This window comes from Erithacus rubecula, assembly GCF_903797595.1.
Source record: "Erithacus rubecula genome assembly, chromosome: 9".
In the NCBI taxonomy this organism is placed as follows: Eukaryota; Metazoa; Chordata; class Aves; order Passeriformes; family Muscicapidae; genus Erithacus; species Erithacus rubecula.
Window position 1 is genome coordinate 22984520 of NC_136660.1, and position 23051 is coordinate 23007570.

The 23051-nt window shown below is 45.4% G+C and overlaps 1 protein-coding gene across 1 annotated transcript in view; it reads left to right on the forward strand.

The window, feature by feature from the left end:
- The window catches only part of CNNM2 (cyclin and CBS domain divalent metal cation transport mediator 2), a 116383-nt gene extending 94247 nt beyond the window's left edge, over positions 1-22136 (forward strand). Inside the window, 6 exon segments of the mRNA XM_079312044.1 lie at positions 599-736; positions 2822-2991; positions 5628-5721; positions 8153-8218; positions 11853-12037; positions 14231-22136. Coding sequence (XP_079168170.1) covers positions 599-736; positions 2822-2991; positions 5628-5721; positions 8153-8218; positions 11853-12037; positions 14231-14440 — 863 coding nt within the window. The 3' untranslated portion in view covers positions 14441-22136.
- Positions 22137-23051: the final 915 nt, after the last annotated feature.

Here is a 23051-nt window from a genome sequence, read left to right on the forward strand (position 1 = left end):
CTCTAGGCTGTCCACCTTGCCAGCTTTTCCTGAAGTTTGGACAGGACAGAAGAAACTGCATATATCAGACATTGGGAATACTTCAGCTAAAGGCATGCAGATTTTGCCACAGCTGTGCAGAGTCACTGAAGCCAATGGTGCAGCAAAAGAAATAAGTTATTGTCTATTTCCTCTGTGTACGTGCTGGGAATTTTCTAAGGAATGTATATGTAAAAAACAGCTATCACAGCTATGCTTGTAAAACATCACCTTTTGATGTTTAGTAGAGCTGGGCAGGGCTTCTCCCCAGCTGAACTGTAACATGCAGAGCTGCTCTGCAATCAGGTGTTTGCAAGAAGAGACTTTCCCCTGACCAAGGTGACAGATGTGACAGAGGCTGGGGTGCCTGGCTGTGCAGGACATTGTCCCATGGCTGCACAGCTCCTGATTGTCTGTGGTTTGGGCTGTGTGATGCTGAGCTGGGCTTTGCAGAGGGCTCTGCCTGCACCCCGTGCTCCGTGCGGCCATCCTGGCTGACTCCAACCAGCGCGGTTCGTGTTGGACCCCGTTCTAACAGAAATCACTTCCTTCCTTTCTTCTCCCACCCTCCCTTCCCCAGCTGATAACAAGACGAAAAAGAAAGTAGCTCATCGGGACAGGAAGCAGGACTTCTCTGCCTTCAAGCAGACAGACAGCGAGATGAAGGTTAAAATATCACCGCAGCTGCTCCTGGCAATGCACCGGTTCCTGGCCACAGGCAAGTGCGGGTTGTGTCTCTGTGTGAGCGTGCCAGAGCCTCGGAGTTGGTCAGCAAAGGCCGGTGAGCTGGGAGGGACAGTGCAGGCGGGAAGGGAGGCTGGATTGTGGGGTGACAAATAATGCCACTGTTGTGTTTTTCTTTTTAAATTCTCTCCTCTCCTGTGTTCAGTGTCGGCATGAACCCTCTGAGACATATACCAGGGGTGGACCAGTAACTTTAAATTGGTCTGAAAGGTAAGGATGAATGCCAAGTGCCGCACTGCATGTCTAGAGTCCGTCAGATTAACGACTAGCAAGTACACCCCATTAGGAAGAGCTCAGGGAACAAACAAAGAGGACTCCATACCACTGGCCAGCTGGCTGTAATTGCACTCTGGCGCCTTCTCCAGAAAGAGATGCGGGACTTTTTGCAGGAAGGTGTAAACCTGTTCCATGAGACTTTATGACTCCAAGTGAAAAACTCTCCTGACACATTTAATGCAGACTGCACAGGTGGTTGAACTGTACTCTTTAAAATGGATTTCTGTCTGGCTTGTGTGACCTCCGTTGATGACTTCAGAGGTTTCAGAGAACAGTTGTCTCCATCCCAGAACATCTTGATGTTTTAGCCCTTGGGTGGGCAGTCTGGCAGAGAGACCAGGGCCTTGAATGGTTTCTTCCAGCTGGTATTGCCTTTCATCATAAACTTGGTCCTTTCACCTCAGAAATGAGGCCTTTAACAGGAGAGCTTGTGGAAAAATGCCTTCCTATTGTTTGTGCTGTCTCTCTTTGACATATAAAGACTTGCCACATGCAGGCCTTTCAGACGATCAACTTTCGCTGCCGTGTTCAACATAAATTCATGGGTGGAAAATGATAAAAGTTGCTTGGTCTGAAGTCTGCCAGCTCTACTTGGAAGTTAGTACTTCCCCTCCTCTAAGATGCAGTAACTGCCTGCCTAGATGCTCCTAGTCTGTCTTCATCCTTTATTTTGCCTCTGTGACTTGAAAGAAATTTGCACATGATCGGTTATCACATCTCAGCTGAGGGGCAGTAATTCCTTAGAAGGCTCCGACTCCTACGGCTCATGGGCACTTGAATGTGTCCTTGGTGAAAGCAAGCAGTTCAACAGGAAGATGTGGATTTAACAGCAAGCAAGGCTTTATTCATGTAGTGTACAAGATTCCATGGAGTTCCATAAACACCTGCTCAACAGACATAGTCTTACAGTGCTGCTTCTCTACTTGTTTTGTGGATGAAAGGATTATGTAGCTTAAATACAGGTCTGTTGGTGAAGCCTCTGCTAAAAAAGATGAAGCTACAGTTCTGGTTTCTCTGTTCTAAATTGAGAATAGTTTCTTGAGCAGATGATGAGTTGTTAATGGTTCTGTTCTGAAATGAGGTGTTGGGAAAGCTTGTCAATTTGCATGTGTAATTCTCGTCGTCCCTGGCTTACCTCTCCCACACAAGGATGAGCCTTTCTGCTTCAGACAACTGGTGTTGGAAACACTGAAGATCAAGTGGATAGGGATTGTGTTCTGTGTGTCAGGCATTAATCCCACTTGAACTGACCTGTACTTCTCTCACTTTGAGTTAACTCTTCCCATATGAGCCATGGCAGCCCCAGTTGTGTCTGATTTGTATAGAACATCTCTCTAAAGCAACTTTCTAGACCCCAAGCAATAATTAATTTTTTTTTTAATTTTAATAAAGTGCAATAAATGCAGTGACTTTGATAGCTTTTAGGTAAGGAAAAAACAAATTCGAAGGTTCTTTGTTCCCTAACTGTAAAGCTCTTCTATTTATACAACTCTGTGACTCAGAACTCTCAAGAGGGCAAGACCATCTTTTTCTTTTCCCTTTCAGATGAAGACATGATTTTTGGTTGTTTTGAAAAATACTTCATTAATGGAAGTTGGGGTGTTACTGTGTTTTTTCCCTTCCCTTTTACAAATCTAACAGTCTCAAAAGACAGGAAACCTGCAATTCCATAATGGATCTCTCTGCATCTGTGTGTCTTTATAGGCAAATGCTTATTAACGAGTATTGCTAACTTCTTGCCAGGCATATGAGGTGTAATGCCAAGTTGTATCTTGTGTTATAGAAGTAGAAGCATTTGGTCCATCCCAGATGTCAGAGAAGATCCTTCTCAGGCTGCTAAAACATCCCAACGTCATCCAGGAGCTGAAGTATGATGAGAAGAACAAGAAAGCCCCAGAACACTACCTCTACCAGCGAAACAAGCCCGTCGACTACTTTGTTCTCATTTTACAGGTCAGACATGTGATTGTGCAGATCTGTGCTAAACCTTTTATTTGATATAGCCCCCTCTCTAGCTGTTCCAGTTGTTGAAGTTTGTCTTCTTTCAAACATGGGAGGGGAACTGTGGCTCCTGGGAACTGCTCCTGCCTCCTTTATGACCTTGCCAACTTTGAAGAGTTCACTCAGCTGCTTTCACCTTCAGTTAAACCAGTTGTGAAGGATAGAAAGCACTTCTCACTTTCAGTGTTCTGCCAAAAGTTACTTGTGCTTTCACTATCCCAGGATAGACAGTGCAAAGGAATCCCCATTGACACTGCTTGGAAAATAGGGGTGCAGAAAATGCCACTTCATAAGAATTTGGCCAGCATACTTTATCTGCTGTGCCTTTTCCTTTTGCAAAAGGAGGCATAGAGAGTTTGATGGTTTGGAGAAATGACAGTTTTCTGTGCAGTTTTTAAGTCTGTACCTGAGGTATAGTGAGAAGCACAAGTTTCAGTGGGAGCCTTGTGCCATCTCCTGAACTGATGTCACCTCCTGCTACAGCCTGGCAGAATGCAGACCCTGGGAACCCTGCCATCAAAGCCTTTATCCTGCCCTGAGATCCCTGCACTGCTGTGGCTTTTAGATTGGAGCCCTGGGTGGTGCAGGAGGACTGTTTTCTGCCACAGACATTGTGGCTGAAATTTTAGCACAAGACTTGAAATCTTAACATGGCCTTTAAAACAGAAAAGGGGAGGGCATGAGTTTAAACATTCTGTGATAAAAAGGTGGAAGAGCACTGGGCTATTATATTCTGATGTTAAAAAAAATTATTTTTTTTATTTCCCCAAGAGTTTGAGGAGCCACTGGTAGCTCTTTAACTACTCTTTCTTACACGTTGAGTTTGTAACAGTCTGAAATAATCCAAAGGCAAGATAATCCTCCTGATGTAATGCTGCAAAGATGAAAATGAAGGATATGGAGGTACAAAAGAACAATCAGTCCTTTCTGAGCTATTTTGCAATCAATAAGTATTTAGCAAAAACTACATGCCAGGTGCATTTGGAAAAGTGAGTGTTGCAGTAAATACATACTACATGGTAACAAGGTTGGTTCTGCCAGGATCAAGAGAGGATAAATACTCTACTTTTTTATTTAAATGGACTTGGACTTTTTCTCTCACACAGAGGGACCAAGAATGCCTTTGCAGTAAATGCATGCCAGTAAACAATTAAATGTATATTCTTCTTGTGTGTAACCAGTCTTTGTCTGGGTGACAAAACTGTACCTTTTGGAAGGCTTATAATGAAGAAATAAGCTACTTTTGTGTCATAGAGTGAAATTGGTTTTAAAAGGGATTTATATGAAGCTATTGCTTGTGGTAGTAGGAAAGTAGATTTGTGAGCTGGGCACTCTCTTCCTGCTAGGCAGATTTTGTGGTTTTTCTCATCTGGGACAGGTAGATAAACTGACTTGGTATTTGAGTTCATGCAGATTGAGTTCATTATCACCTTTTTGTGCCCTTGCCCAATACTGTAAATTTAAAGGCATGATTATTTATTTTAGATGGGGCTAATGAAATAAACACTTAGAAATAAATTGTGCCTTTTGGCCTCATTTTCACCCAATTATGTTTAGATGATGTTCAGTCTTCTTAGTACATCTGGGATGGGTAGTCTGTCTCCCCTTCCCAACCTAGCCAGAGGAAAAGCATTGCAGGTAATTTTGTTGGTTACCTGAAATTCAAAATTTTGTGTCGTTCAACCTGAAAACTGGATGAGATCTCTTCTGTCTGTGTGCTGTGAGTCTCAGTGCAGTAAGGATGGATGGATGGATATGAAAAACAGGCCCCACTAATAAAAAGACAATTATTTTTGTCTACTTGTGTACCAGAGTGCCTGGGATGTTTTACAGCTATGTTTGATGTGGTGGGTTCTGTTCTAGAGTCCTGTGTAGGACATAATGTTATACATTTGGTTGAATCCAGGTCAGAAACAGGTGTACTTGCATGGTACAGCAGTTTTGTACAGCTTGGCAAGCACTGAGGGTCTTTATAGGCAAGACTCTGTGAAAGAGCAGGATCTTAATGGTACTGGAATGTGTAAAACAGCTAGAAATCAAGCCAAGGTATCCTCAAGGCTGCTCCTTGAGCAATAATGGCTTTATTTCTGTGGGAGTCTCATCAGTGCAGGCAGCCAGCCTCCTCACACATTATCTCCCTTTCTGTGTTTGTCTTAGAGGGAATTCTCTGTGAATGTGAGCTGTGCCCCAGAATGTCTAGGTGCTTCAAGATGCCAGATGATTGTGCTACATTTAAGCTTGTTGTGCTACTGCAGGAGTATTTCTTCACTTTGCAGTTAAGGAAGACAACCTGACAGCACTTGGAGCACGGCAATAGTAACAACCCAAAGCTGTGTGGTGATCCTGATCCTGTTCCTCTGCAGAGACTTATGCTGGCCACAAGGCATCAAAGACCAGGCTAGCTCAGGGCACAAATCCCTGTTGCCTTTCAGGGTCTGTCCCTGTTCAGGCACTGTTATAAACTGCAGGGACCGTGACACTGCTTAGAGATGTCAGGCAAAACTATCTTTCAGGGCTCAAGTCTGATCTTGTGCCTTGAAGACCCATGGTCCCTTTTAATTGCAGCTCTCTCTCCTTTTCCTTAACAGGGGAAAGTGGAAGTGGAGGCTGGGAAAGAGGGGATGAAGTTTGAAGCTGGTGCTTTTTCCTACTATGGGGTGATGGCCCTCACAGCATCACCAGGTATGTCCTCTTATCTTCTGCTTCTGGAACAGTCTGAGCTCCTGCACAGGCCTGTCTGGCTGTGCCTGTGGGAGTGGTGGGATTGTCACCTCCTTGCCAGCACAGCCTGCCAGTGTCCCTGGGGGACTGGCCGGTGGCAGTGCTGGCACTGACTGCAGAACTCAGCAGCTGGCAGTGGTTTGCCAGCTGCCAGAGCATGTGAGAGTTGACTTTAGCCAGGGATGTGGCTGGTGCTGGTGGAAAGCTTTGCAGTTTTGCTAGTGGCAGGGTAGCAGGGAGTGAATTAATGGGAATAAATAATTAGTGGCAGAGGGACATCTAGTGGTGTGAGGAACAACTGCCCAGTTAGGCTGGGGATGGATCTCTTTACCAGTCTGTGCCTAAAGCTGTCTTGAGAGAAAAGGTGGAGCAGTGCCAGAAAAGCAATTGTTCCTGTCAGCTTGTGTGAAAATGTACCTGTGAAATCAGCAAGGGTGAAGAGGTGGTGTCTGAGGGTGACTGTGAGCCACCTACCAGCACACAAGTGGTAGCCACACAAGCCACCACCTCACTGGCACAGGTCAGGGAATTCTCATATAATCCACAAAGAGTTGGCTCCAATGCTACATTTCAGCATTTGGTGATATATTTTATTGCCATCAGTGTCACCACCAAGGTCTTGACCTCAGCTGGAAATGTACAGCCCTGCTGGGGGTACATGTACAGTGCCCTGGGGCACTGGAGCTGGTGTTGGCCTTCTGCTGACACAAAACCACTTGTTCAGCTCCAGGGGGAGATGTTGCTCATGCTGAAATTGTGTCCTGTCACAGCAGGGTTTACATTCCACTTGAGAGGCAGCTTGTGTTAGTTGAACACTCAGGATTGCTCCCTTTCCATGTGTGTACCTGTGTGTATGTACACTGTCAAATGATGGTGGAATGGAAATGGTTTTGTGAGTTATGAGTGTAACCTTGTTATACTCTACAACCAGCAGCAGTTCTCTGGACCTCTGTGAGCTCACTTCTACAGGCAAGAGTAATTCCTTACTTATGTGCACTTTAATTTGGTCAGTAGCTTATACTTTTTTGAGATTTGACAGATTTTAAAGCATGCAGAGCTCTGGTTGGATTTTCTCTCAGTGATAGCAGCCGTGTTCATGAGAAATTGTGACGTGTGCAATTGCATCATGCCCTCAGCTTCTGCAGTATGGGCCAGGCATGGAGCTGGGGTGATCAGGCATGGTCACTTCTACCAGACTTACACTTCGAAATCACCTGTGGCATCTCTGTTTTGCCAGCATTGTTCAATTTGAATGTTTTCATGTGTTGTTGGGTTTTGGGTTATTTTTTTTTAATGTTCCTAACCCGCCCCACAACCATGCCAGTTGCCCCAAGTCCTATCAGGTCAAATGGTCTCCTCTTTGTGTGCCCTGAAATCTGTCTTTAATTTCATCATGTCACACTTAAGAACATGCAAGATTACTAAAGTAATCTTGGACAATCTTGAATTTACCTTCAATTGGTTGGCTTTGTTCCTTTTTTTTTTCTGTCTTTTTTTTTTTATATTTTTTTTTACCTGTAGCAAATCCCTTATTTTGTTGGCTTTGCCTCCAGGTTCATTGAATTTATTTTATGATGTCTTGTGGCATCCTGAGATTTCTATTGAGATGAGCTCATAAAAATAAGTTTCTGTTGCTCTTTCTTATATATAAGAAAGCTCAGGGAAAGTACAATTTATTGTGGAATGAAATAAAACTTCTCTCTGTGTGTCCTAAATAAACTACACATGCTTGCTCTCCCCACCTGGAAGATGAAGCCACTAACAGGAGAGTAAACCTTAAAACCAAACAACAAAAAGCCAAAATAACCCCACAAACAAAACCACAGAAAATAAACAAACAGACAACCAAGCAAAGTTTTTTTTAAGTACAGCTGAGGAAGGATTTGCAGTAATGGTGAGCAGTATGATACCTATCCCAACAAGGATGATCTTGGAGAATCACAGCCTTGCTTGATATTTTACTGGAAACTTGAAGAACTATGAAGTACCTTTTGGTTTTATTTCTGCTATTTTACTCCCATAAGGAAGACCACCCCTGAATGTTTTCTGGCTTTTTTTTTAATTCTTGCCTTCCAGGCTAGGCTGGAGTGGGCAGTACTGCTCCTTTTGAACATGACTGTACCTTGATGACAGTTTGGTGCTGGATAATAATTTAAAATAGCAAGTGAAAATTATTCACTTCAGTCCAATTCCTTGGTCTTGTTTTTTGGTTTATACCTAAATTTGATTGTGTTTTTTGGTTTTGCTTTTGTTTTAACCCTTTGCTTTTTCACAGTTGAGTTGCAGTTCTGGTTTTAGTTCATCAGTTTGTCAGCTGGCTCCTTCCCCTGTCGAATGTGGATAGCTGCACCTTTCTGGTCGTGATCTCATCCTTTTTCTCTCCCTCTTCTAGTTCCCTTGTCCCTGTCTCGTACCTTTGTTGTCAGCAGAACAGAGTTGTTAGCAGCAGGTTCTCCAGGTAAATCTGCATGCTTCTATTTTCACCATTCTTGTGACTGCCCTGATGCCATGAAAAGTCAGCTGCAGTCTGTATTTGTCTGACCCCTTTGCTCGTTAGGGAGAAGTCCAGCACAGAGTTGTGCCTCACAGGTAGGTATCCTGAACTTCTGGTTATGGTAACTGCTCAGTCATCAAAATGGGAAGAACTAAAAACACAATTAAGAAAATGTATCTGGTAATGTGTTCTTGTTCTTTTTTCTCATATGAATGCTGATGGAAAATCAGGAGAGGAGGTTTTTTAGAAATATGTATTCTCCCCCAAGCTGAAGCATAAAAAATTCTGAGGAAAGTGTGTTTGGCAGAGGAGAATTTCTGCTGTTAAACTGCCATAAAAGGAAAACTTACTTAATGAAAGTATTTTATATTCTCTTATGGGTAAATTCTATGGTTTGTATACAGTCTGGCCATTTCAATTCCTGGAAAGCTTTGAGCTTTCTCTCAGTGAGGTTAATGCCAGGGACCAGCACAGTGATGTGCTGAGTGGATGGATTTGCAGTGGAATGCTGTAGAAGTTTGGGAGGATTTTCTGTTTCCTGTTGTGCTTAAGACCTTTCTTTGCTGTATCACCAAGCTGACTGGCACAGAAATTCTTCTGGAGTGCAGAGACCAAGAAGGGAACAATCTGGGCCAAAAAGATCTCTGAAATGTGGTTGAGAGATTGTTAATTGGGAAGCATGAAGAACTGAGCTTTGCAGACACTGCATGCATGGAGTGGTTGGGAAAAATGGAAACCCATCAAGAAAGTCTGTAGGAAGAGCAAAATCCTAAAATAGTTTGGGCCACAGTGAGCATATGTCTTCCTTTGAAGTCTTTTCTGTTTTTTTCAGTCTTTCCTCAGAACTAAAAGCAAACAAGATAATGATATGCATATTTAAGTGAAACATCTCTTAAACATTAATACATATCATGCATTTTATACACTTTCACCATCTGCTTCCTGTATTTCACTCTCTTTCTTTAATTTTAGAAAATATTCTTCATCATTGGTCCCTAAATTATCTTCATGCACATTCTGAACAAACTACAGGTTATTGCCTTGCAGGGGATTTTTTTTCCTCCCTGTTAAAGTTTCCTGCTACTAAACACCAAAGAAGGGGGAGAAATTTAATCTTTCTTTAATTGAAGTCTCTCCTTTAAGCTTGGCAACTTTGATTATTGATTTGATTCTTGGTTTGGTTCTTTTGTTTTGCCAGGTCTTCTTTTTTTACTTTCATTTTTCCTTTTCCATTCTACAAATAAATGTACACTTTGCACAGGTTGTTTCCAGTATAAATGCCAAGCATACTTTCATACCTTTTCCCCCAGTTAAATAAAAACAAAACAAAAAATGAACAAGGGAAAATAGTAGTTGGAAGAATCTCCTTTATAAAGTACTGATAGTGTAAGCCTAGTCACTATGGCAATGTGGTTCCAGTTTTGATGGAACTCAGACCTTTTGTGTGGTGCTTATGAAAACAATCCTGTTGTTTAAACACAAATTCATAATACACTTGTACTGATGTCCTTCTTGTGGCTTGTGCTCTTTATCCCTGCTATAGAAAGGTGAGGAGTGTGGGGAAACCTGGGTAGAGAAGCTCTAACATGGACCTGCCTGGTGTTTGTCATCTGTTCTTTCTGTGCCCTTTCCTCTTCATTATCTTCTCTCCTTCCCTGAACTGAATGAGATCCAGAAATCACGTTGTTTCCCTAACATTTTTAGAAATAATACCTTTTTGTTCTGTCCTTTTGATTCACCTCTCCTTTTTTTTTTTTTCCTTACAATGCCTTGCCATGTTGCTGTATATCCTTTGCTTTTTATTAGTAATCTACTATAAGTTCCCTGGTGGGAAGAAAAGGCAGATGCAAGTCACACTAGTGTAAAGTTGTTCCAGATGGAAGCCTTTATGCCAAGCAGCAGTGATGTTGTTCTTGTCACACAGAGCCATATTTTGTGTGTACAGAGAGTTGGGAAAGAGGACAAATTCATCCAGCCTTACAGTTCCTTGTTCTCCAGTGGGAATTTCAAGCCCTGTGTGCAGGTAGAATTTTGGCTCCTGCTGTTATTGCAGCCTCCTGTGGCTTTCAAGGTGACAAGTTGGCACAGAGGAAAACCTTGCAAGGCTCTGAGTGCTTTCCCCTAAGTCTGCAGTTGGTGTTGCCATAGGGTCCTGCTCTAATTCCTAAGTGCAGAAATGATGGGGAAATTACCAAGTTGTCAGAACTTGTGGTTTTTTGTTCCCCTTTTTAAAATTGCAAGAAAGACAACATTGGAAGGATTTTAAGAGGGGTATAAGAATCAGGCCAATTCTGCATTCTAAAGTGTTAGCTTTAGGAAAGGCTGGATTCAGAGATGTGGAACAGGCTATGTCATTTGGACAATGAGATATATTTCTAGTGATTAAGTGGCAGAGGTAGGGTTAAATTTAAGGGAGGTTTTTGATTTTTTTAAAGAAATAAAATTATATGAAGAAAAGTCTTCAAAAAAAGAATTTGAAAAGCTTATAAGGGTATTTTTGTTGATTTGCTCAAAGAGACTTTGTATCTTAAGATTACATGAAAATGATCTTGCAGCTTGAGAATGGGGATCATGTGGCAAGTAGTGTAGTTTACATCAAGTTTGAGTTTTTGCTGGCTGAATGAGTTTTAAGTGCATTAAGATCCAAAAATTCTCTCATCCCAAAGACAGTTCTTTGATCAGCATGTACTGTGTGTGTGCCCAGGGAGCAGTGCTTCTGCAGGAGGGGTTGGAATCTCTTTTAGGATGTATTTCTGCCCTCCTATCTTCTGGATCACTGAGTGGGTGGAAGCCACAGATGCAGAATGTCTGTGTTGTCCCAAAGCATGTTTGCTTTGGATAGAGTGTGTCCAGTCACACTCCTGGGACAGCTGAGGTCTTCAAGTGAAACCCTGCAGGACTTGAAAGCCAGTGGTGGAAAATGATATCTGTGATGTTCTCCTTTCCTGGACAGATTTTTCTCTGCAGCATGGACTGTTTTGCCTGTGTCACTGGATGGTGTGTACTACATGGAGTTTGCTTTCCTTCATTGGGGTTTTGCCACTTCAAGCACTGAGAGCAAATGTTGAAGTCATTGTCATGTGCACTGCACTCTGGTCCACTGAGGACTGTTATTTCTGCTGAAAATGTCTGCTCTAGCTCAGGGAACAAGGCATATGTAGGTATCAGATGAAATAAAAGGGGATAAAGTTCAGCTGGGACTGACTGTGGATGAAAGTAACAATGATTAAGGAAAAAAATAAATTAAGCATGGTCCGACTATCAAGATCTCTTGTAAGGGAGTCTTGGGAAGTGACCTTTCTGTGGTAGTTTCTGCTCATCAGCTGAAGCACTGTGTTCTCAGGGCATGTATGTTGCAGCATAAATGAGTACAGGTTTGTTTAGGACATACTCAGTGATGCTGGCTGCCAGCTCTGGACTGAAAATGTACCATTTTTCAGGATAATTTTGTTTTTTAGCCACATATCTACTTATGAATGGTTTAAGCATTTGCAGTTTATTTGTGCTATATCACAACTTATTATGTCCCTTTGAAACTGATGACTTTAAACATTTTCTACTTGATTCAAGGAATCTCTTGCTCTTGCCTGTTTCTTAGCTGAAAACAAGTCTCCCCCTCGGCCCTGTGGCTTGAATCACTCAGACTCTTTGAACCGGAGCGACCGCATCGACGCCGTGACCCCGACGTTAGGGAGCAGCAACAACCAGCTGAATGCATCCTTCCTCCAAGTGTATGTTCCAGACTACTCAGTGAAAGCCCTCACAGACATTCAGTTTGTCAAGGTAGGAAAAAAGCTAGAAAGACCCTGCTGGAAAGTCGGGCTTGGCTGGTAGGATGGAGAGCCTGGGGAAGGGAATTCCCTCTAAATTCCTCTGTGAGTAAATAGCATTATGAAAGCAGCTCTTTAAAAGTTCCTTAAAGTACTTTTTTTTCCAATATCTGCTGTCTGCTGATTTGTCTTCACTGTTCTTCTCATTTGGACTTGTAAGTAGGTTGGTCACATAATTCTCTGGATTTCAGGTCCTTTGAGGAAATACTATAGAAAATAACCTCTTTGCTTTTAGTCTGACCAATCCTCGTGAAGCTTTTGGACCCATCTGAAATGGACACCCTTCATTATCAGACACTGTCGTTTTCTAAAGGATCACACATTTACTGTTGGTTGCAGTTTTTATTCACTTCTGATTTTGGTTTCAGTTTTGGGGTTCTTGATCTTGCTTTCCGACTTGACATCCTTCTTCTGCTTGGAGAAGTCTTGGACATTTCTCTTTATCTTAACTTCACATGTATTAGGCTCATGTCTCATACTACCAGTGAGTTGCTGCATGAAATACAGCTCTGTCCCCCAGCATGGTGCATCCCACGCTGAAACGTGTGCGAGTCCTGTGGGAGAGGAAATCTAGCTGAGCTGAGGAACAGCTAATGCTGGCAGCAATTCCAGCCCAGCTGGGAGTCCAGGGAAGCTGATGTCCCATGGCCAGAAGTTGACATTGATGCTTTTCTTAAATTAAGTGCATGTTCACAGTTTGTTTGTATGCAACTCAAGTGATTTGTGAACTTCACTTCTGTTAGTTAATTCAATGTTAGGAATGTGTAAAAGGGTAGACATACTAGAATGCTTAACTGAGTATTCTGTATCCAAATTTTAAAAGGAGAGTAAAGTCTTGCTGTTAAAACTTTGTACTGATCAATGGTTCAATCTTTCAAAGATTATGTCAGTAGAGGTTTATCACTGGGCAAGTGATTCTCACTACAGATTTCAGTGGCTAATCTACTGTACAGAGCAGCTGCTCACCCTGTGCTGGTTTATGTGGAGTCCTTCCAAATCTCACTGTGTTCATACTGAGGCTAATGAATGTTAATGAAACTGTCCTGGTATCTCTGCAGTCAGACTTGCACACTTCTTCTTGCATCACTCTGCTTTATGTGTAGGTCAGAGTATTCAACATTAGTGTTTTCACTGTGCCACATGGTCATTCATGCAATTAATACCTTGTAAAACCAGGGTTGTGACCTGCTCATGCATGTTGGGGTTTTGCTTTTGGAGTTGTGACCTGGTCCATCTGACTGTCCATTTCTAGTCCCTCTTCTTGTGTTGCTACTGAAATTTATGGTTTTCTGAAAGTCATTTCATCTCTTCCACCTTCCTGCCTGCCAAGATCACCCACTGCTGTGGGCTCATGGGGCTGCCAGTGCACATGTATCTTGCTGCCTGTCCTGGCTGAGAAGGTTGGCCTGGAGGAGTTCACAGGGCTGGTTGCTTGTGGCTCCAAGAGGAATTCTGCCCTCCACCACCACGTGCAGATGTTTGGGGCTTCCCTCTCCCTGGGCCATCATGGGCAGTGACACTCTGTGCTCTAGGCCAGCTCCTGTCATCACTGTTCTGCTGGGTGCAGACAGCTCTTCCAGAGACCAGTGGAAAACTTCATGGGTTGCTAATTTGGACTCATCTCTGTGGGCATACCAGTGTTTTCTAGAATCAAGTGACCTTATGTATAAGGCTGTAACTACTGCTGTGTTTGCTGGCCTAGACAAGAGCAGGAATGCTTGTATTCTATACTTGCACTATAGAGCTGGCTTGGCTCTATAGGGACACTTAGAGCCTCACCAGGAGCTCACTGAAGCTGGGAGAAAGACTTCACTGATCTCTGGTTCTGGTCCTAAAGGTGTGCATGGTTAGAGGGAAATGGAGGTCTGATTTAAAAATCTCTGCATAGGAATAAATCCCTGCCTTTGAACAGCATGGTGATTGCACAGCACTGTTCTTCCACCCTCCCTGTAAATGTCACCATGCTGTGGGTGTTGAGCTGGGATGCTCTAGGCTTGCAAAGTGCAGGGATGTTATACGGAAACAGGTAAAGAGGGGTTGAAGTGTGGTCACCTGAAAGGGGAGGAAACTTCATCTTCTCATGTGCTCTACAGGAGACACAGAAGTGTGACTGACTTTTTTTGTTTCTTCCCTGTTCTTGGAGCAGATCTCAAGACAGCAGTACCAAAATGCCCTGATGGCATCCCGGATGGACAAAACACCTCAGTCCTCGGACAGTGAAAACACTAAAATCGAACTGACTCTTACGGAGCTGCACGATGGTTTGCCAGACGAGACAGCAAACCTGCTGAACGAGCAGAACTGTGTGACTCACAACAAGCCCAACCACAGTATGCACAGTGAAGGAGCCATCTAGGAGCTGACTCCCCACAACCCACCCATCCCATCTCCTCAGCAGGACCAGCCCTCGCTCCTTCCTGCCTCCTCCCCGAGTGTGAACACCGTTAGTGCGTGCTTGCAACACTGCTGCATCCAGTGTTCTGAGACCAAAGACTTTTGCGTCCGTTCTGGGAGCAGAAGAGGAAGAAACAGGAAGAAAGGAGCAAAGAGCAAGAGAGACTAAAGACCCAAACGTTATTTGGGAATGGTGAGCCACCCTTGAGAACGATGAAAATTCTTCTTGCAAAGTAGAATTATGTTTATTTTTTATCTGTACTTTTGATCCTTGTTGGGTTTTTCCTCCTCAAACACATACGGGGAAGTTTAAAAGCTCCTCTATTATTTTTTCAAGAGAGATCATGTTTTTAAGAAGTATTTTGCAGAGTTTTAAATTGTTTCTGTCCCTCATGAACCTCAAATGGGCTCTGTCATGGTTTTGTGAGTTGGCTCCAATGTCCTTAGGCCTCTTCTCACCCCTCTGTGGTCCTTTTTGTTGCCCTGTTGAAAAAAGTTAGTAACTGGTACTTGTATGTTATTTGTGTCCTAAGAATGAGCAAGCTTCAAGGAACCTCTGGTTTCAGCCACCTGGAGGACCAAGACGTGAGGATTATTACATTCTTGCAGTTAATTTTCAGGGAAGGAGTGGTTACTTTGGTATTTAATAATGTTTCAAATTTTAGAAGGTTTCTTTGTTAAAAAGGCAAAAGCATTGTTACACTTACAGTTTTGTAACCTCCAAAAACTTTGTGTATGTTGAAGATGATACTGGGGGGAAGGAATTACTTAGCAAAACTAGTCTGGTGAAATGAAAGCCGGGTGTGATACTCCATAGTGAAGTAACTGGGTGATTTTTCATTGATGTTCCTGACAATTGGATGGTGAAGTAATGTGTGCACCCTGAGATGCCAAGGCTTTAAACACTCCCGTGCTGTAGTGGTCTGTGCACCATTACCTTGGCCAGAGCAGATACCAGCCTCTGCTGAGTATCAGAACATCAGTCCCTGTCCCCCCTGTAATCTCTAATATTAACACAGAAGATGCTGCTACAGTTACACCCAAAGTACATGCTCCAGGTGACAGTAAACCTCTGCCAGTGCAAGGATGGGCACTGCTGAGGAGCCAGAACCATCCTCTCCTCTCCAAGAGCTGATAAAACTTTCCAGACGCGAGTGTATTGCACTTCAGGGATTCAGAGAGGTTCATTTCCAGGCTGTTCCCAGCCACATTCATTCCTTTGAGTGGTTTTAGTGCATTTCCTTCTCTCTTGCCCCTTTTAACAGCCATTGTAGGGATTACCAAGGTAGCAGAACAGAGAGCCTCCCACCCAGCTGCCACCAGTGCAGGGCAACACCTGTCTTGGGCAGCAGAAACCAGTTCCTCCACCCCAAAAACCTGGATGCAGACTGGGTGCCAGCAAGAGGCACCTTATGGCAGTTGTGCATCACCCATTTCGACAGATGGAGTCTAAGTCCTCAAATGAATAAAAAAAGAAAGTTGTCCCACTCAGTCCTATCCCCTTATAATGGTGTCTCAAACAAAATGTGAACATTGCCCTCAGTATCTGGATTGATAAAACAGGCTTTGTGGTTTCTCTGTTTCAAGACCCTGCTATGGCCCCTGGCTATGTAGCATTTCCCTTTCTTTATGCATGGATAATCTCTTTGGAGACACCAAAAGAAGCCCCCAGCCCCAAATACAAATGCCAGAGCTCTCTGTGCTGCAGGCCTGCCCCGTCTCTCCTGCTTGCAGGCTGTGAAAGGCTCTCACTACAAGTTCCCATGGTCTGTCTGTGTGCCTGGTGGCTGGAAAGGTGCAATATTCCATTGCAGGATCTCCTTGTGGGAATTGGAGTATGTGGTGTCAGAATCAATTGGGTTTGCCTGTCTCTCTCTTCCAGCTTCAAAAAGCAGCCCTAATTTTTGCTGTCTACCTTGGTGGGAGCCACCCATCAGGACAAAGTCCCTGTAAGAGACATAGAAATTGCACAGTATCCAGCTTGTGCACCCAGTGAGGAGGAAACAGGTCCTCCAAAGCCTTGCTCTCACGTATAGCTTTTTGACGTTTTCCCATCTAAAAGTGTTTCCTTAGCCTCCATCCCACCCTTGCTCTGATGTGCACCAGCCCAGCACTGCTGAGAGCACAGGGCTTGGCAGCAGCACAGGCTGGCCTAAGCCTTGCACCTTCCCAGAGAGCTGCCAATATTGCACCTTTCTCACAGAGCAAAATGTCCAGATGTTACAGCGTTTGCAGTTTTTATCTAGTGTTGCTGAATGTAAAAGTTTGTTTGACACGGTGGTGAACTTGAGATGCAGTATCCGTTTTGTCAAACCTGCCAAAGGAGGGAAGGCTCAAGTCAAGGCAGCTCTCTCCAGGATGAGGTTGCTTGCTGGATCTGACTTCTGCTTCTTATGGCAGGTGAAGGATTTGTTTCAATGTCTGTTTCCCTTTTTAAAAAAAAAAGAAAGAAAAACATAAAAAAAAAGCTCCAATTTTTCCAACCAAAGCCATGTGATCCCAAAGCAAATACCTCCTGCTTCTGCCCATGCTGCACTGTTCCAAAATTTGCAGGCAATTTTTTGCATGACTGTTTTTCATCATTTGTACAGATCAAATAATGGAAAGTGAAGTAATTTCACTTAATTTCCATAAAAATAGTTGATTATAGATATGTTTCATATGGAAAATATGAACCTGACCCAGAAGGGGTTAGGAGCTGCTACTACTAATTAGCTTGAAGAACAAAGCATGGTCCTCTCCCTGGAGGGGAAAAAATCCAGTCTCCCTGTTCTCAGGGTATTTACAGTTTTACTGTTTAACAAATGCGAGGGGTTCCCAGCTCTCCTGGTGGGAACCATCACAGCAGAGGAGCCCATGCCCAGCTCAGGATCCCTCTGGGATGCCAGGGCTTGGCTCTCCTGGCTGCAGTGGAGATGGCACGGTACCTGATCCGTGCCCTGCAGGGGTGTCCTGCCCGAGCAGATCTGCTCCCTCTGCCTTGCAGGGTGCTTGGGTGCCGTGCTGCAGGGTCACCACAGCACAGGGCACCAGCTGGTGGCTTTGGGAATCGTTGGACTTGACCTCAGACCTTGGCCAGGCTTTGACTTGTAGAAAGGATACTGCATCTTCCCATGCCAGCTCCTGCTGCTGCCTTTGTTCCCCCTGCCCCTCTGCCTCTGGTGCAGGCAGCAGGGTGGATGGTGGCCTGTTGGCCAGGGGAGGCTGGGAGGGCATCTAGCCATGGTTTCTACTGTCAATACAATTTTGCACAAGAGTTCTTTGAAGTGAGGTTTTCAACACTAATATCTTAAATGCACAACTGTGAATTATATCTTTTACACTCCTGTTGGTTGAATTTCCTTTAAATGAAATGAACCTGAATCTGTTGTAACTATGATTTATTTTTTTAAATTCTGTGTATTGCCAAATCTTTGTAAAGAGTGAAGGAACGTTCTTGCTTTCCAGTGAGAATCTTTCTCCAAATGAGACTGACTCTGGTGATGTGGAGATCATATGAAGCACATTAGTTCTGAGAGGAGAGGGGCTCAGTGGGGCACTCAGCAAACCAGCCTCAGCCACTCTGTGCTGCAAGCTCAGACCCTTCAGAGTTTACAAAGTGCTTGTTGTTTTATTCCCAGCTTGTCCATTCCCTGAAGTCCCAGTGCAGCTGGAGACTGCTGCCCTGGAGGAGCTCTGGTTGGGTTGTCCCACACTGGGATGAGGAATGCTGGCAGGGTGTCTGGGCTGGCTGGGGCAGGGGCCCCAAGGCTGGTGTGGCAGAAAAAGGTGCTTCCCTCATCCAGATGCACGAGGAGAGGAAGCTCCACAGGGCAGATCCTTCTGCTCATCACTTCTGCTCCAAACCTGTGTCATGTATAGTTCCCTCTCATGTTCTTTTTGCCCCTGTAAGCTCCTGCTCCAGACTGAGCAGGAATGGGATGATGCTGAGATCTGTGTGAGGGCAGCTGGAGCTGGCTGCTGAAGGTGTGCAGTCCTTGGGCCTGTTGGAAGAAGGGTTAGCCACACATTCACATTGTGCTCACTTTTCTGTTCCTCCTCTCTTCTCCTGGACTCACTTCTCTCTTCCTCATTGCTGGGGGCTTTTTTGTTTGTTTTTCTTCTTTTCTTTAAGTGCCTTTTTGTGTGGGTGGAGCTGGCAAGAGTAGGAGTCTCAGGATATGGCCCTTTGCACTCAGACCTGGAGAAAGCTCAGGGCTGGTAGGGCAAGTTGCCCCCATGGCCCACACACATCACCTGCTGTTGCTGCTTCTCAGCCTTCAGGGCCCAGCTTGGATGGGGATGAGATTTGGCACTGGTGGTGTCAGGCCCTGCTTCAAATCAGCCCAAAGAAAAACCAAAGAGGTAGCTTTGTGTGAGGGGCTGCTTGGGCAGTGCTGGTGCTTCCTGTGATCTCTGCAGAGCTCAGCCAAGGGGTGTGGGGGTGCTGATGGCAAAGAGCAGCCCTTTCCTCCTCACAAGCACCCTGCATAAGCATCCTACATGATGGAGAACACAACCACATTCTCCAGCACCCCTTGGAACTTGCATCTTCCTTGTGCAGAATTACGTTCTCTATAGAAATCATTCCCACATGAAAGATGTACCATGTTTTATGTAATACCTAATACACACATCTGTGGTTTTAATTTAGTACCTGTGTACCAGTTGTCCAGTTACCCAGTGTCTGGATTATCAATAGAAAACTGGGGCTGGGGGTGGGATAGGATGCTGCTGAGTACCTCTTGTGGTGCTGACTTGAGGCTTCATCCCAAAGGTGCCCACCCAGCATTGAGGGGTCCCTGTGTCCATGCTGTGCCTTGTCCCAAGGCAAGAACCCTGGCTGTGGTGTGGTACAGCCCCAGATGTGCTGCCTGTCCCACCACCTGGCTCTACACTGGGGCTCTACATAGACCCAAAGAAGTACCAGTTCCCTGGATACTGAGGGTTGGTTTGGCCCAGTGTTGAAAAGATGAGCTTAACCAACACAATCAGGGATCTTTCCATGGCACAGATGGGAGAGCAGCCTTCATCTGACTTAGCCAGCAGGGAGGACAGGCTCTGCACCACAGGCTGGGCTGGGCAGCCACCCTCATCCCTGCACTGCTGCTACACTTGGTCCCTCAGCTGCAGCTCTCTTATTGGTGTGATGTCTGTGGTGATTCTGGCTTCACACCCATGTGTGGGGCAGCACAGGGGACCTGGACATTCATGGCTTCCTGCAGAGCCCCCTCAGCAATCCTGCTTGGTGTCTCCCTCTTGTCCTGGAGCCTGGCTTCATGCTGGGTTGTGTGCCTCTGCGATCAGTCTCAGGGCTGCATCCAGATGAGAAGATGCTGTTGCTGTGGGTCCAAGGCAGTACAGCTGAGCTTTTCCATCTGGTGTGTGATTTTTTTCCTGAGCTTTAGGGATGGGAAAGGGTTGCTGGAAAGCTGCCTCGTGGCACGGTACAGGTGGCAGATGGAGTTGTTTCATAGGTTGGTAGCACTGAATTCAGTCAAAGTGATGTTTTCTTCTTCTTGTCCTGAGGTCAGACTCTATAGCAGTTCTTCATGTTGGAAATACGGTACTCAAAGCTGCTGGTCTGTCTGCAGCTGAAAAACAATGTTCTCCTCTCAGGTTTTGTCTTTGTGCTCTGTTTTCCTCTGAGCAGGGCTGATCACTAGGATCCTGCAGTGGATGGTGCCCTGGCTGCTCTTGCTCTTCAGTGCAGATTTCTGGCTAAGGAAGTGCTTCGTGTTTGATCCTCCCCCAGAAGCAGAGGTTTGGCTGGACTGGCAGAAGTGGCCTGTCATGGACCTTGGCTAGAGCTTTGTCAGCTGCTGTGAGCCTGAAACATGCAAAGGCTGCAGGTGGCTTCAATGTTCCAGGGGTGGATTTAATTTATTTCTTGTCTTCTCCTCCAGAAAGCAGTGTGGCAGTTGGTTTGTAGCAGGATTTGTTGGGGAGGAAGGGCTTGTCCCAGCATTTGGTGCTTGGTGTAGCAGTCCAGCATCCCTCTCAACTGTGTGCTGATCACAGAGCTTTATCATAGGAGGTGGTGTTTTATTCTCTGGGCATCACTGTTGAACCAAATCTTTCCAAATACAAGTGAAAAACTAGTTGGTGTCAGATGCCTTTAGTTGGAAGTTCCAATATGGAATGTATGTCCCAAAGATCACTGTGGGGGGATGAGGGGTTCCTGATGAGCTGCAGGCCTAGATCAGCTCTAGTGCCATTCCTTCTTTCAAATCTCAGGTCCAGCCCCCTGGGCTGGGCTGGGCTGGGCTGGGCTGGCTGGGGGGTTTTCACCCAGGGTACGTGCTCTGTCCTTCTGCACTGTGCTGGCTTGGATTCAGCAGTGTGGCTTCTGTGACAGCTGTGTGCCCATCAGCCACAGCTGCCCCTCTGCTCTGCTCACTGGGCTTCACCTGTGTGCTCAGGAGGGGCAGCAGTCAGGAACAGGCCATGCTGCTGCCATTCTCTCCATTTCTCACACTGAGGGCAGGAGATGCTGCTCAAGGGACTCTGCCTTCCTCGGAGATCACATGGAATTTGGTGAGTGGAATTTGGCCCCAGCTGCAGTGCTATGGTCCCATTTGATCCATGATCTCCTGAGCACAAGGGTGGTTTACCAGCAGTTCAGGGTCAGGCCCTACTGAGGGACCTCAGAGCTTTTGGCTTGGCTTGTTTTTTCTCCAGCAGAGCCAGTCTTGACACCTGAATCACCAGGCAGGTGCCTGGCTGCCAAACGAAGTGAATCTGAAACCCCAAATACTTGATGTGTGTTCCTGGAAGCCACAGGCAGCTGGTGCTCAGCAGCCAGAGGTCTCACACCAAACCTTTCTCCTTCCTGGCTGCCCCAGCCCTGTCCTGTTGCTGCTGGCCTGGCCTTGGTCCCCCCACTCCAGAGCATGGTGGCTCTCCCTTTGCAGTGCATTTTCATGGCTGTCTGACCCCACTCCAGCCAGCTCTTCCCTGTGTCTTATTTGCCATCATATGTGGTCTTTGCTGATTGTATCATATTGTACATGACTTCGGGTTTCCAGAGTTGTAGTATTCTGACTACAGTATTTCTGTGTGTGTACATAAACCTGAATAAGCACAACTGAAATCCTGAATGAAGTGTATACGTTTCATATACTGATTGTCATACAAATTAATTTTATAATTATTCCAATTTTGTTGTAGATTTCCAATCTTTCCTATTTATTTTGTACCAGATTTATTTGTATATTTTGTGATTTTGTTTTAAAGCATTTTGTTTATTTCTATTCTTTTTAGATAAATGATGATTTTTTTTTTCTGTTGAACATTCCAGTTTATGCATTTTTCCCTCCTCTATGCTCCCCTCTCATTTCCAAGGGACAGATTTTGGCATGTGGGTGGTGGGCTGATGTCTGTGATCCTGTACCCAGATCTCTGCTCCATTTAACAGTCACATTTAACAGTCTTTAATCTCCACTTCAGCTGCCAAGAGCCACAGGGAGGCCGGATCTTGTTCCTTTAGAGGCAGGTGTTGCTCTTTGCTTTGGTGGGTCTGGCCCTGTAAGTCCTCAAGCTGGGGAGGGCTGTGCTGGTGGCTTTGCTGATCAGGGGCTGGCTGGGAAGCTGGTGGCAATGGTAAGCAGCTGACTTTCTGAAGTTCCCTCAAGGGTGAGGGTCTTTTTCTTTCAGTAATAAAAACCCCTTATTTACAACCTGCTCTCCACAGGTCATGTTTGTCTCGAGTGTAGATGGCGTCCGTGGCTGCTGCTGCCAGCCTGGCAGGGTCTGCACTGAGGGATGGCTGAGCACTGCTGGAGTGTGTTGGTCCATCCCCCTGCACTTGGGTGATGCTGCCTTCTCCCCTCATGTTGGGGTTTGGGGCTGTGTGGATCCTGCAGCAACAGAGACATTTCTGAGCAGGAGAGCAAGCCTGTGCTTAGTCCTCTGCCCACCATCACCTCCAGCTCACACTGGTGGAGGAACAGCCCCTTTCCTGTGTGTCAGATACAGCCCTGCCATGTGCCCATATGGTGCTTCTGCCATGCCTCAGCCCCTCTCCTCCTCAAGCTGTTCCACCCAGCTGCTCTCCCTGCACCATGCTCAGCTCTGGAGCTGCCAAACCCTGGGCTGGCAGGATGGGCAGCAGCTGCTCAAGCCTGGGGATTTTTGCTGCACCCAGTGCAGCCTCTGTCCCTGCTTTTGTGCTACAGGATGGCCCCATTCATCTGGATCTTGCTCCTTCATGATGTATCAGCAGAACAGAGAGAGTGGCAGGTCCTTGAGGACTCCTGCTCCCTGTGTGTGCCTGTCCCTGGCAGCAGGTGGAGGATGGTGGGATGTTGTAAGTGTCACATAAATAGAATTAATGTGGAGGCCAACTTAGGGGCTGGGTCTGGTGGTAATGAGCAGTGGGAAGGAGAAGCAGGATAGAGAGAGCTCAGGACTTCTGGAAGGGAGGGTGTAAGAGAGCAGATCCCTTCAGGGAGCTGGGATAGTTTTTGGCTGCTAGGTCCAGCTGCTGTGGCAGCAGTGCCCAGAACTGTTCCCAGGGCTCTGTGTCCTCGATTCTCCAGCAGTACCTCCTGCCATGGCCAGGCTCCACAGGGCTGCTGTCCTAGGGGGATGTG